We start from the raw sequence: 14,933 nt of genomic DNA on the forward strand, positions 1-14,933 counted from the left end.
GCCGCTCAGCCTGACATGCTCCAGCCATCCCTCGGCGGGCTCCTTTGCTGCTTTCTCACTCCTGTGTTTCTATTCTTATCTCTGGTTGCCATGCCAACCTGAAGGCCACACAGATGATTAATAAAATGGAGAGCTCCTGTTTCCATAGCAATTTGAAGCGCTCAGGGCAGGCACAGGCCTGTGCCGAAAATGGCCTAATTGGAAAAGACACTGATGACTGAGGCCTGAATCACAAGGGCCTGCCAGTGCTTCCTCTCATCAGGTTATGGGTTTCGGCACGGGGAGGCAGGAGCAGCAGCACGGGGATGCAGTGCCATGCTGCTCAGCTGCAGCTCCAGCTCACAGCCCCGCTGCCAGCCTGCTGTTCTGTTTTGGGGGATGCGGAGGAAGGGGGAGCAGCTGAGCCCAGGAGCAGATGGAAGACAGAGGTGAGATGTTTCTAATGATGGGGAAAGCAGAAGTTGCATAGCACTGACAAATTCTCTGTGGTGGAGAAAAGGGACCTTTGAAGGAACCTAAATGCACATGCACCGAGATGGAGGTCAGCTCCCAATACATAGCCAGGTACCACTGTTGGGTCAGATCCTGCAGTCCTCACTTGGGCAAAATTCCCAGGTATATTGAGTGGGCGATGTGTCCAGAGAGAGACTGAAGTGACCGTCTTGCCCAGAGCCCATTAGGAAGTTACATGGGCTGCCAGCTTAACCCAGCAATACAGACATCATCCCTACAGCAGGTAAAAGCTTGGTGCTGTGGAGAATATTAAAGCTCAAGGTGCAACCCTCTGGAAGGGGCTAAGCATCCTCCATGTCGCTCAGCTTTTCAGTGGGACTCGGTACCACACCAGATCAGTGCATCAAAACATAGGAAATATATGAGGAATCCCCATTCGCACTAATTTAAACCACAGCATCTGCAATGCAGGTTCTTCCTTGTAACCCTGGAAATCCAAACACTACAGGGTTTGGTTACAGAAACCAAAAAACAAAAGGGACAGGCAAAGGGTAGGTGAGTTGCCCAAACTGAGCAAATTACTACGGCTAGGAAACAAACTGCATCAACATCAGTGGAAAGGAGAAGAGCTTGATTCCAGCTCCAGCCATGCAAAGTGGTAATGGGAGGCAGGGAATGAAGCAATGTTCATGCTGAATATGTATGTTGACAAGTGTCCCTTTGAATAAAGGGGAGGACAGCACAAATGATTCACTGGGAAATATGTTTTGAAACATGAAATCAAGTAGAAAAACAGTTAATTCCTGCCCATCCCATGGCACTGTCTCCTTTCAACAAGGTAGAACTGAGGATTCAACAGTAAAGACACGATTCGGTCAACAGACATCTGCACATTTGCTCTTCAGTTCTCACCCTTCCAGTGGCTTAAAGAACACAAGTGCAAGTGACCACAGGAAGGAAGCTACTACATAGTACAAAATTCACCGGCATTTAAACTCCACAGAGATGGGAGAAATAGCAAGGGGGACTAGGACATGGAGGAAACAGGACAGCAGGACTCCTCTTTTCAGGACTGATTTTCTGAGTTGCAATTGTGAACTGTAGCAGAGATACTTTAAATCTTCCAAAGAGCAAACTGGTTTGCCTAAATCAGGAAGAAAGAGACTGACTTTTTATCTACTCTTAAAGCAGTCAGCATGCTTTATTGTGTATAGGAATTCCCCTGTTTTCCCTGTCCCTAAAAAGTTCACCTTAAAAAACTAAAAAAAAACCCAAAAACACACAAACAAACAAAAAACCCAACAACTCATCAGTAGTGGAAATAGGTCAGTGCCACAGAACCACCCTGCAGTAACAAAACCAGCCGGCTCTGCCCAAAGCAAGAGCCACAGAAAGTAAGAGTGCAGACATGTGAGGCCAGAACACCATTCCCCGATGAAACATTTCTGTCTTGGGCTGTCAGGCTCGTAATCATTTCTTAAAATTATGAAAGGCACCTTGACCCCAGGCCTTTCACAACTGATTTTAAAGTGCCTGATAAAAGGCCCAGCAGAGGTGAACAAGCCCTTTTACCAGAGATCCACAAGAGGCTCTGGGCTCGTGAATTAACTTCAGCTTTATGGGGATGGATGGACAGGCATTGGATTAGCAGAGCATGGCTGGTTAACAGACCCAGATAACACACAAGATAACAGGGTGGGGAGAAGAGGCACTTAAGGAAGATTTAGTGACAGCTGCTTGACATGGAACCATTCACACAGAAAATGGGGAGTCCTCTGAGCCATCAGAGAAATGTTACTATACCCTGGAAGGGGGGGGAAGGAAAAGGAAGAGAGGGAAGGAGAATCACACTTCAATCCTGCCACCTTTCCTACCAGTAAGAGGTGCAATGTTAAAAGCTCTCATGTCTCATGACAATCCAGGTACTGACTGGCACAGATTAGCAAACAGAAGTTAGTCAAAACCCAATATAGGACTGTCACGTTCTAGACTTTGAACAAAATCTTCTCTCTCGATCCACTCTTTTCCCTTTTAGAGAAGAGGAATATTTTTGTCCTCCCCTTCTCTCCACAGCCTCTCTAGGGAAGTTGAAATTTAGCGCTTTTAAAACGTTTTGTAGTGAAAGCAGACAGCAAGATCTATGCCTGCCTCCACTTCCCTGGGCCCGCCTTGACATCAAATCTCTTTGGACTGACTTACACAGTCAATGTTATCCGACATATTCAGGATGATGTAGTTTTTCCCCGCAAGGTTGCTCCAGTCTTTGCAGATCACCTGGAGAGACAAGACAAAGACAGTTGGGTTCAGGTAGCAAATGCAGCTCTCCTGCTGAAAGCACAGGGTACACAAGGGACAGGAGCAAGGGGCTGTGCCATACCCCTGAGAAGTGCTTCTCAAAGGACGTAACTGTCCTCTAACTCTCTGTATTAATGAAGAATCACCATTTCAGTACTAGCACATGGAGCAGGGACAAGGTTACTGCACCACAGCCAAGCTTACCTCTATCTAGACTCCAGGAGGACTCAGGTACTCAGGGGAAAGCTCTCTAGCCTGCAGCCTTATTCTGTATGTGATCAGCACTTAACACAAAACTTAACCAGGAGCCTCTGTGGTCCTTAAACTGGTGACACAGGGTAGCACTTTGCAGGCAGGACTGGCTGCACAGAGGGACTAAGTCACTTGCTCAGGGTCCTGAGTACTGTGGGGCAGAAAGCAAAGTAAAAAGCTTTCCCCACCACTTTCTGATCAGTCAGCTCCTGCTACCTATCATCCTTTAACCAGCTGCTAGTTTGCTGGATTTAGGAACTGCAGTTCACCTCACACCTCCTCTCCCACAGGCTCTTCCAGACCAACATCCTCACAGCCCACTGTACCCTGCTCCACCTGTTCTGCATCTGGTCCCTGCAGGCAGCAGCAAAAATAGCACTTCCTTCTCACTCCTTTTCCAGAAATCCTTGCGGCTGATTTTGTCCTGACACTTCCAATAATGCAGGCTGAGGAAACAAGCTTTCACTGCTGTGCATGCCCCAGAGGGCAGGTGTTTATTAGAAGCAGGATTTTGTACAGCAGTCTGCTGGGGAAGATGTGAGGGGGCAGGGCTTTCACCAAGGATGATGGATACCCTTAAGAAGTTCAGTGAAAAACTCTCCCCATAATTCAGTTTTGTCTGGGTGAACAGAAGCAGCTACTTCCAGTCAGACGTATGGACATGGGTGAAGTTAAGGGGTTAAACACCTCCCCAAGAGAAAAAGTATCCAAGTATCTCCAGTGCAAGCTCCCACCCACCCCCCTACTCCCAGTGCTACCTGTGCTGAGTCCCAGGGCAGCTCTGTTGGCAGCATGGGCATGCGGGCATCCCCAGCCTGTGGTGACAAGCTCCTCTCTGCTGCCACAGTCTCAGTGGCCGACTCGGTGTCATTCCAAATGGGATCCAGCGCAGGTTCAACAGCCCTGTCCCACGGAGACGCAGAAGCAGTGGGGTGTTGCTCACTCCCAGAAAGAGTCTGGGTGCCTGGGGAACTGCCTCCAGAAAAGGATGTCCCCACAGACATTTCCACTGTCTGTTCCATTTCAGTTAGCAGTGTGGGCTCCAGCATCTCCCACCCCACCATGGTCTCTGAGACCTCCTCTCTGGCCGAATGCTCTTCCCCACCAGCCTCCACTGTGGTCTCCACAAGCTCTGCTCTTGTTGTAGCCACAGTCAGCTCCGAATCTGCTCCCCCAACAGCCCATATGTCCCCGGCTGTCACCTCAAATGGCTCTTCTGAAACACTGGGAGACTTTGCAGCAATAGTAGTAGAAAAAATAGAGGACACAGGCAGAAGACCTGGTCCCATGCTGCTCCCAAGGTCTAAGCCTGGTGGAACAGAGTCCTCTTCTTGCCCTCCTACGGATGCCTCGGTCACAATACCTGGCCTGGCAGAAGCTGTGGAAAACAGAAGGAAGGAGTCCTCTTGGCCCACTGGCTCAGAAGATGTAACCTCTGGCTCAGAGGTCTGGAGGCTCTCCACTCCTCTTGAGTGGTCTATAGGGAGCAGGCCCTCCTCTTCCTCCAGTGTGCTGGAGAAAGGCGTGTGCAAGTCAGGCTCAACAAATTCTGCCGGTGGCTGGACAGTGGCTGTTTCCCAGTTCTCTTTCACCTGTGTCCCATTCCTCTTCAGCAGGGCCTTCTGAGATGCAGCAGGAAAGTTGTAATCTAAAAAGATCCAAAAGACTTCATGTCACATCCCAAGTAACAATGAACTCTGAAAGGCAGACAGTTGGACCCATTATATGTGTCTAGCCACAGATGGGGTCAAGTGGCAGAGACTCTCTAAGAGCAGGTAGCCTGCCACTGAAAAGAACAATCCCATCTGACAAGTGCAGTGCAAGCTCCTGCACTTCCCCAGCTCCCTCTCCCATCCCAGTAAACCCACTTGCTCTAAGGGTAATTCACATGTTCATTCTCCCTACTCCTTTCTGTCCGGAAGCATTTTCACAGCCAATAATAAATAATAGTTTTGACACCTGGCAACTTTAAGGTGAGGTTGTGAGTGTTCGCAATCAGGCTGGGACCCAGAGGTTCATTTCAGATGGGATTCAGAAAGATACAAGGTGGTAGAAGCAGTCAGCTCCAAGCTAAATGGGAAATACTAGGAAGAGAAACAAAAGCACAGCAAACCAAATCCTACTCCCTGGCACATCGAAGTAATACCACCAAAACCTGAATCAACCTGGGCATCTTTGAAATTAAGAACTTCAGTTTGTACAGCACTTCACAGCAGAAGAGTCATCCCACAAACACCTGCATTATGAGACTCCCGTGTCATTAAGGAACAGTTTTGCTGCAGGGAAACAGAAGCCAGAAACGGGCGCAAAAATCTAACTCCCCTCCCTCCAACTTCAGCCCCTGATCGCTCTGTGTGGCTCTGACCATGAATGAACATGATGCTGCTAGACAACTGTAGATGCTGAAGGAGAAGATGCACCTCACAAATGTAAAGTCAGAGCAGGCAGTGGCTTCTAGAAGCCCAGCAAGGAGCTCAGATCCCAGGATAAGGAGAGTCTCTGTAAGATCAGATATGTTAAGCTCAGAGTGGCAGTCACAAATCCAGCAGGCATAAATCAACCTTCATCTTTCTTGAGAAATCGCCTGTAATCGAGGAGCTCCGTTTCAGGAATTTGCATGCCAGTTAACTCTCTTCCTCCCCAAGATGAGCACAGCTCATATTCTGATTGAGAAAGGGAAGATGATCCTTCCACTGCCAGAAGCAAGCACCCTGCCCTGTCTATGGTTACTGTTAAGTGACTCTTTGAAATCCCCAAGGCCCCCACCTCCACTCCTGCCTGCCAAAGCAGATGTTCCACTGAGCATAGTGGGCAGCAGCTGTCTGGATGCCTTACAGAGGAATATCTGCACAAGGAATCTCCATGCATCCCCGATTCCAATCCATCGCTTGCTGCTGCCAGAGTGGGTGTGAGCTCCCAGGCAGGGAGGGTCATGTCAGCAAACACATCCATTGCCTTGGATATTCCCTGGCAAGCAGGACTGCCCGTGCTGCTCCTGCATGCTCCTCCCCATCCCTCCTGAGCAGAGAACCACGCTGCTCCCTCCATCCCGAGCAGGAGGTAAAGAGATGCTCCTGTTCAGCTGGCAAGTGGCTTTGCTAACCCACAGCTCATTCACTTCATGCTGTCAGCAGCTCCCTCCAGGTCCTGCCCAAAGATGACCGTGATCCAGCTGCCGACCTTTGGAATCATGATGCAGTGACTGTCTCCCAGTTCTGGCTGCAAACAGGCCACTGAGAACTACTGACCACCGCAGGCGGAAGCAATGTCTGCTTTGTCACTGTGTTTCAATAGAGAGAACCCATCCTGACTGAGACTCTACCCAAGGACCTTGAGGATTAAAAGATTTTTGCTACCCAACAGCCTACCTGCTGATGCTCCCTCAGAGGCCAAGGAGGCTGGTAAGAGCAATCAGCAGCAGCACATACAAAAAAAAAAAAAAACAGCTCCCCTCCACTGCCTGGCACCAGTCTTCCCAAAGGTCCTTACCAACAGCTGTACATCCCAGTGTCTGCAGACACAGTCACCGCCTTGCTCGATAGATAATCATTAACAGCAGCAACAGCCACAGACCACAGGATTGAGGACGTTAGGTCAGGACCCTCTTCAGACAGATGGTGAAGGTTTAGTGCATCTCCCAGGGCTCTGCTGTTCTTTCTGCTGCAGGGATACTCAGGGTTTGCACCAAAACCACTAACCTCAGCAGAAACCCTGCCTGCCCTGATGTGCTGTGGGCAAAAAGTGAGAGGTTTGCCCCTTAAAACAAGGCCTGTCAGATGAGATGTTATTTTCAAGGATCAGTGATCCAATCTGCCATCTCCTTTGCCTAAAGACACTCTCAGATATTCTCAACTCCTCTGCATCTCCTCTCTTCCCACCTGGAGGAGGGCAAGAACTGACAGATGGGCACAGCAGAAAAAACAGGAAAAAGCAGAATGAGGTTTGCCCCACAGGAGCTAGAAATGCTCTTGGCCTGTCAGCTCTCCTTTGAAGTCATACATTCGCCCTTTTCTTAAGGTGCTCTGTCACAGATTAGCTAACTCTCATGGGGGAAAGCCCTGCCTGGTGCAGCCATGCCGCCTTTCCACCAACAAGATCTAAGGATGCTGGAAGGACTGCTGCCTCTGCCATCTCTCCCGGGCGATGAAATCTCAGGAGAACCCATCCCACTCTCTCCCAGCAGGTTTCTGTCTTACAAGGCAGACAAAGACTGAAACCTGGGCTGCTTCTCTGGGCCAACAGATCAACAAGGTAGAAGCAGACACAGGAATCCTCACACTCACTACTAATTAATATCCCCACTTGCCACCAGTCTCTCCACTATCCTGCATGCTAAGCTGGGAGCATTTTGGTCAGAATTGTGCTGGTTTGTGCTCCTTAAAACAAGAAGCTCTCCATACAACCCAGTTCCCAAAGGGGTTCAATCACTTCCCAGGTTCAGAGGTTCATGGATGGTGAGTCAATTCTTCCTTCCACCTAGACACTTAGTTCCTGTCTGGAATCACCTCCCACTGTCTCACTACCAGGGGCGTCTGTCCACTTCTCAAGATCAGGTCTCTTTAATATACTCATATTTTCTTTTAGTTTACATCCCTCTTCTATGATTTGAAGGAATTTTTGCACACTGTCCATCTCCTTGGTATGATCCCAGCATCTTCTTCCCAAGGCTTCTTCCAGACAAGGTGGTTTCTGTCAACTCATCTGTGCAATGCATAGCTAAGAGCTTTCCCGTGCAAAGAGTCTTCTCAGTATTTCTCTTGACTCCCCCTTTCCCCAGCCCCAAGGGAACTCAAAGGGCATCTCCCATTTTTAGTGGTTCCTTCCAACATTCATCCAGCAGTTCTCCTTCAGCAAGTGGTCTTCTAGATCCAATAACCCACTGGCCCACTTGGTTGTCCTCTACCTTCAGCAGACCCTCTACACCTGGCTCCACTGCCCTGGGCACATGGAAGTGCACCCACAAACCTTCCCACGTAGCTATGCCAGTGCTATCTACTTCCAGCCCCACCAGCTTTTGCAGAGAGAAACAGCAACTGTGGAACAGAGAGGCGAGACTCAGGTGACCTGTGCTCCTGCTGCAGAAGTGGGGCAGGGTCTTCTGTTAAAGGAGACAGGTATTATGGAGCTGGCTGTAATGCCAGATTCATCAGGCTCATTTATCAGCTCATCAAATGTCAGCGAGGAAGCAGAGCACTGACAACGAGAAGGGTGCCTGAGCAGGGAGGAGGCAGTAGCTGCAAACACCATCAGAGCCTTCCGCGCCAGGGTCTGGTAAGTCTCCTATCAAGATCAGCAGTAGGTTGGAGCACAAGAGGAACCTGTGGCCACACACAGAGGTGGCATGTGCCATGTACACCTTCCAGACACATGCCACAATGTAGGCAGCCTGATCACTGAGGGGGACAGCTCAAGAGGACTGCCTGGCGGAGCCATGAAACTGTCCCAGCATCTCTGGCCAAACAGTCTAGCAGGGATGGACCAGATGAGCAAAGCGGGCAGCCACAGCTCCATATCATGTACTCTCCCGGAGCTTCTCAGTCACACCATCCCCTTGGGAGTCTGGTTCACCTATATGAAATTCCACACCTCCACCTCACCTCTTTGCCACCACATCCTTAGCTATGCCCTTTAATGCTTTCCATCAGTAGCAATATTACTCACACTGCAGCATCCAGCTGTTTTCACCTCCCCCAACCTCCCCAGCTTTTCCCTTCCAAGCTCTCTTGCAAAGACCCTCAGGCACTATTTTCTGAAGAAACCATCTCGCACAGACCTCCTGCCACTCCAAGTCCTGCCCTTTGCATGTCCCGGCAGACCTAGGTCTGGGTCGCACAGATTAATTTCCTTTGCCTGGGGCGATGATTTGTCCTGGGAGAGGTGAACATGAGCTCCAAACCTCTGCAAGAGCTGCCATTTATGCGATGTCCTGCTTCCTCTGAAATCAATACCAAAACTTCCCTGACACCAGATGGGCCAAGACTTGGCACTGTGCCAAAGCACAATTCCCCAGCCAGACATTTAATTCATTATATTTCTGGTTCTCCTTCATTCAGAAAAGCTGGTCTCAGTTACCGCCCTACAAGGTTCCCTACCCTGTATTTGCCACTATTAGATGTTTAAAGCAACTATGACAGCTCAGAAAAAGGATGACCTTCATTGTTTTTAGTACATATAACCTGACCATAAGGTCTTTATTGGATTAAACTGGAAGATCATGTTAACCAGTGATTGAATTACTGATAACTAGAAGGCACTGTAATAAAGACAAGAACATTCCTGGGCTTCCACCACAACACCACAGCCTGACAGCATCATTCATACTAAAGTATTTGCTAACTTTGGGAAGTGCAAGGTGCTCTCTACTCACTACTTAAAATGCAGCCAGGTCTGAGGGGGTATCTGCTCATCATTTTGCAGTATAGAGCAGTGAGGCTTACTGCAAAAATGCATACTCCATCTGATTGAAACTGCAGGGGGATTTCAAAGAGGCAAAATGCAATTACTAGTGCTGGAATTGAGCCAATTGGGGCTAATATCCTAATCTTCCAGAAGAGGTTGGAGAAGTTACTACCTACAACTCCAAGACAGGCCCACACACACAAAAGAGATCATAGTTAAAGGAGAGACCCAGGGTAGCACAGTGGTTAGGTCTCACTGTGCTTGGAATTGGCTTCAGGTAGAGACTGGGCAGCAAGTGCTACAGCTGTTCCCAAATAGCCCCGTGTGCCTTTTTCCTGCTCAGTGTATGAACTCCAATAAGGCTAGAATAAGCCATCCTCACCCAAACAGAGTTGGTCAGGTATAGCTGCACCAGAATAACACTATGCACAGAGGAACCCTCATTGTCACAGGTCAGCCTTCTCCAGCAACATGTTGGTTGAGATGGCTTGTCCTGAGATAGATCACCTAATGTGTCAGTGTACACTAAACCAGGGTGTAAACAAGAGGCACCCTGGGAGCTGAGCTCAGGCAGGGAGCTGCTCAGCACTAAGCTTCTTATGTAGATAGTCTTTACCAGGTGCTTCATTTCATTAATACTTGGGTTGAACACAGTACTAAGAACTGCAGATTTGCTGTCAGTCTGGATGAAGACCCAGCAGATTTCAGTAAGGCTGAGAGAGACTGGGATCTCTCTGGCCAGTGGCGAGTAATTAATCATGGAAGGAAGTGAATCTCACTGTCAGAGAAGAATTAGGGATGGAAGATATTTTATCCCATTTTTTTTTTTTTTCTTCAAATACAGTCCTTCTAACTTGTCTGTCTTGCTATCCCTCATTCTAACTCTCCTAGGCGTCCCTTCTGCTAATTACTACGAATAATTAAAAGATTACAATTCCCCCTCCTCCCCCCCCAAAGTGCCACATGCCATCCTAGTGAATCACCAACCTATAAGACTAGATTTGATAGCTCCAAGCACAGTCATGCCTTGGCCTTCATATGCACAGCCTTGGAGCTAAAAAAAAGCAGACCCTGGCTGTAACAAAGTGAGCTTCGTGCCAGCCCACCATCATCCTGGAAGATGTGAGGATGCACTCCAATCCTTGGAGGTTCAGCTGTTGGACAGGGGAGGAAAGGGACTAAGTGCCTTCATTCACCAGACATTCACAAGTCTTGCATAAGTTTTTGGGAGCCTGTACTTCCCAGCAAATAATGATTAAGCTTGCTCAACATAGAGCCTTCATGGGAAAGGGAACACATGGGGCACTGCATTCTGAACCAAAGGAGAACAGTGAGAGGTGCAAACCAGGGAGCGCTCCAGGATGGATACACCAACATATAAGCCCTTCACTAAAAATCAGGGAATTAAAGGGACCTGCAGCCCTAATGCTCCCATCATCTAGCCCTAAAGCTAGAAGAGAGGTTGCATCTGTTGCCCAGAAAATCCAGTGTGACGGTAGGATAACATGGGGAACTGGAAGTCTCCAGGCAAAACAAGATGGGGAAGGTGGGAAGAAGGGAGAAGAGGACAGGAAGGGCCAGATGCAAGTCCCTGCAGGCCCACTCTATCTTCAGGGTTGATCTGTGGCTCAGGCCAATTTGATACCAAAGGTGAAACAAAGCAGCCAAACCCAAACTACAACCTGAGAAGCTTCTGGGTTCTCTGGATGCCTGAAGGCAGTGAGATGCAGAAGTAACAGGTTCATAGCTCCACTGACTTGCCTCTTGGCTGAAATACGAGTCACAGGCTGCTTCTTTCCATAAGGATATGGCATCTACATTCCCACCAGATCTAATCCATCTCTTTTAGATGCAGCTCCACTGGGTAGCAGCTGTGCATGGGTTAGTACACATGCAAGCGTGCACTTCTGTGCACACTCAGAATGAGACAAATATCAGGGCCTTTCCCCAGGCTGGTGCTCACTATTGTCAATATAGATTTACTGTTCTGTAGCATAAATCAGCAAAAGCACATTATTGAGGAGAATCAGAGCCCCAGGCTGAGCTGTGCTCTGCCAGTGGGAGTTTGTTCTCACTTTTTAATGGACTAACAGGTGGCCTTAGATGCCACATGTTTTCCAGAAATATTTTTAAAGGATGTTTGAGTGCACTTAAAAAAAAAGAGCAGCAGCTGCAGATTGTTATTACTTTTTATCTCTTGCAGTCTCAAAGTCGCACAAAGGCAGAGGATTCTCCCCACACAGACTTCAGAAGGACATTTGGAAAAAAAAAAAAAAAAAAAAAAAAAGAGAAAAAAAAGAGAGATGACTAACACATCTTTGAAATCTCAGGAGATCTGGCCTATCTGCAAGACCAGTTCCAGGCCCAATATCTTTACATCAAACAAAGGAAGAAGCCAGCACAGGTCTCCTTTCATAGCAGGGAATTTTATCTCTCCAGTAGTATAACAATCCTGGTTTGTGCCTTGATTGATACCAGGTCTCAAATCTGTGCCTGGGACAGAACTACCATATATGCCAGGCTACACTTCACTGTTGTTCAGACAGAAATCTCACATAAGGAAAACTTATACCATAAACTTTTTTTTTCCTTAAACAACAGCTGTTTGAAACGGTTTAATGGATTTATATGTTGAAAATAACCTAACAGATGTCATCACACAGTTCCACAAGGTATCACATGGCATCTGTCACACATGGAGCATGTAAGATCCATTGATTGTGTGCATCTCATGCACAGGCTTTGCATGACAGGAGAAGGCTGCCCAATTTAGGGATGCTATTACAATATCCTTTATTGTAAAATGACACACAGCAGGTTTCTAATTAAATTTTAAGTTGAAATGCGCTCCCAGCTCTTGAATAATTCAAGTTTCTCTATTAACCAAGGTTCTGAAATGCCACCGAGACACAAGCTCTGGACACAGCAATGGCCAGGGGAAAAAGCAGTGCTTGGAAGCACAGAAGCGGTTAGCTGGGCAGTGGATAGGGCAGGGTACGTGTAAAGGACAGCTGAAAGAGCACATCTGTTCATGGAGGAAAGCACTGCAGGCAAGAACGGAAGGAGAGGGGAGCGTGTTCTGCATACAAATGGGGCGAGGCACGTGCAAGAGGCGAGGCTGGGTTCGGTACCCAGCGCATCTCACTCTCAATGCACAAGCACACGCTGTTCTCCAAGTCACGTCCAGATCTGTGAGTACATGCAGGTGCCCGTTGGCATGCAAATAAAAGCGCCGCTGAGCACGCTGCCAGCGCGTGAGAGCGGCTAAGCCAGAGCACGTCCCAAGGATGCGCTGGTAGGAACACGCACCACCCACCCCCGGCATGGCTGCGGAGGCAGCATCTGCACAGCTTCCCCACGGCCAGGCCTGCACGAGCCACAGGGCAACAAGAGCACAGCCAGATGAGTTTAGCAGCAATGCTGGTGAGCAAAGGGCTCTGGAGACCTCGACTGGGTTGGCCCCTTGTCCCGCATCACGTGCACTGTGCCCCAGTGGGCAGCCTGAGCCACAGCACTGCGGCAGCCCTCAGTGGGCACAGGTCTTTTTTAAGATCACAGAAATAGAAGTAAAGATAAAACAAGACTTGTGTTTTCTAATTGCAGACCTCAGTCAGACCTGCTGAGAGGAAGGTAGCGATATCGGATAAGGGAGGAGGGACAAGGCTGAAGCCTGGCCCCTGGGTAACACTTAATACATGCCCCACATGACACCTAAGAGCAGGAACATGTGAAATAATCTCCTAAGCTACTGGAAACCCTTCAGTGCTCCTCCTCCTTCCTCCCATCTCTCTCCCTGACAGCATCTCAAAGCCAATGAGGGGCTCCATGATCTCAAAAAACACTCCACAGAAGGCAACAAGCTCAAACGCTAATGAAACTCGTTTTGGCCATGACTCCCCAGAAAGAAGGCAAGACAGGGTAGGCAACAGGACAACTGCCCACGGGAAAAAACCTGCTGTCTTCTCTTGGACCAAATCTCCACTGCATTCAGAATGAGGAACCCAGAACTTGGCCCAGGGAACCCAGCTTTGACTCAAACCCCAAAATGGCCTTGATCCCTGAGCTGAGGTCTTGAGACCTTTAGGTTGTGCTTAACTGACAGCAACAGAAAGAAGGAACAGAAAAGTGAGCATAAAGGGAGGAAGGAGACAGAAAGAAGGGCACAAGGTAATGGGAAACTAGGTGGAGACAATACTCTTCCCAGCTCTTAACAGCTCAGAAACAAAGGCTCAGCTGTAACTTGGTTTCTAAAGCCTGTACTTGCTCAGGGTTCGCTGGGGACACATCAAGCACTGAGGTGAGAAAATAGAGCTGACGTTTAATCTCAAGCCCTCTTAGTGACAGTTGTGTCAAAGCAGGAAAACAGATCCCTGCATCCTTCCACTTCCCCAGAGTCCCTGCAGAGTGAGGAGGAAGAATGGGGTAAAAACAACCTACCTGTTGCTGGTCCCAAGTCCAGGCTGGAGTCGTTGAGCTCTCCCCCATCTTCCCAGAAGTACTGCGGGGGCTGTAAGATCTTGGACTCCTCATTCTCCTCGCTGGCAAAGCCCGATCCTGGAGCAGCGTGCAGAGAGCCAGGGGCAAGATCAGGCTCTGCAGCCTCTGGGCTGGCTTGCTCATGGGAATTCACAGCCTCCAGGTGGGACATCATGGCAAACTCCAGCAGAGAAGTTGATGTGAGGCCATCAGCAGTTGGCTCTGAGGAGGAGGCAAGGCAGAGGCACAAGGTCCCTGTATAATGACAGTAAACCCAAATCAGAGATAGGGCTGACACCCACTGGGCTTGTCCTCTCCTTGCAGCTGGCTCCTGCCAGGCCAACCTGCTGCACACACCAGCCTTTGGGGTGGCCTGCCCCTCTCTCAGGCTGTGCTCTCAGCTGATGAGGAAAATGAGGGTATTTTGGGAAACATCCACAACCATGCAGAGGAGCATTCACATCCAGGAGTCATCAGTGGCAAGCAGTCATCCAGCCTAAGGCACCTCTCTTCAACCAGGCAGGGATGGTTCACCCTCTCTGAGGTTTTTTGCCTCTCTGAAAGGACAGGGTGCCTTGTTAATCACCCATCCTGGAGAGGAGGTGGAACATCTTATACTTAAGCCATGAAATCCTGGCCTGCTGAAGTCAATTACAGTTTCCTATCAGACTGTCACCCAGGGAAGATTTCACCCCAGTGCTCCTGATCTGCAGCTATATTATATGCAGGGGGACCAATTTAAGCCAAAATTATTTATATCACCAATTTAAGCCAAAATTATTTATATCTCCAATATTAATCATGTTTTAAAAATAGATTTTCAGCTTGCTGATTTAAGTCATTGATTTGAACTTCATTTTGCATTCACATTTTTTGTTTTCATAGGGAAGGGCTGACTGCCACAGGTAAGAATTAAAATGTACCAACAGCAAACATCTACCTAACACTAAGCAGGGAGGCCGGTTGCATTTTATACTTTTCTTTCAACAATTATACCCTTGTTATTTCCATTTTATCTATTAGAAGGTTTGACTGACACTTCTTGATTCCTAGATGAG

At 48.5% G+C, this 14,933-nt stretch overlaps 1 protein-coding gene across 1 annotated transcript in view; it reads right to left on the minus strand.

Annotated features, from left to right (window-relative positions):
- The window catches only part of PODXL2 (podocalyxin like 2), a 33,686-nt gene that overhangs the window by 8,874 nt on the left and 9,879 nt on the right, over positions 1-14,933 (minus strand). Inside the window, exons 2-4 of the mRNA XM_042799732.1 lie at positions 13,837-14,130; positions 3,759-4,648; positions 2,653-2,727 (exon numbers count right to left, since the gene is read on the minus strand). Coding sequence (XP_042655666.1) covers positions 2,653-2,727; positions 3,759-4,648; positions 13,837-14,130 — 1,259 coding nt within the window. The remainder of the gene's footprint in view (positions 1-2,652; positions 2,728-3,758; positions 4,649-13,836; positions 14,131-14,933) is intronic.

Source organism: Tyto alba, unplaced genomic scaffold (genome assembly GCF_018691265.1).
Source record: "Tyto alba isolate M040663 unplaced genomic scaffold, T.alba_DEE_v4.0 Super-Scaffold_3, whole genome shotgun sequence".
NCBI lineage: Eukaryota > Metazoa > Chordata > Aves > Strigiformes > Tytonidae > Tyto > Tyto alba.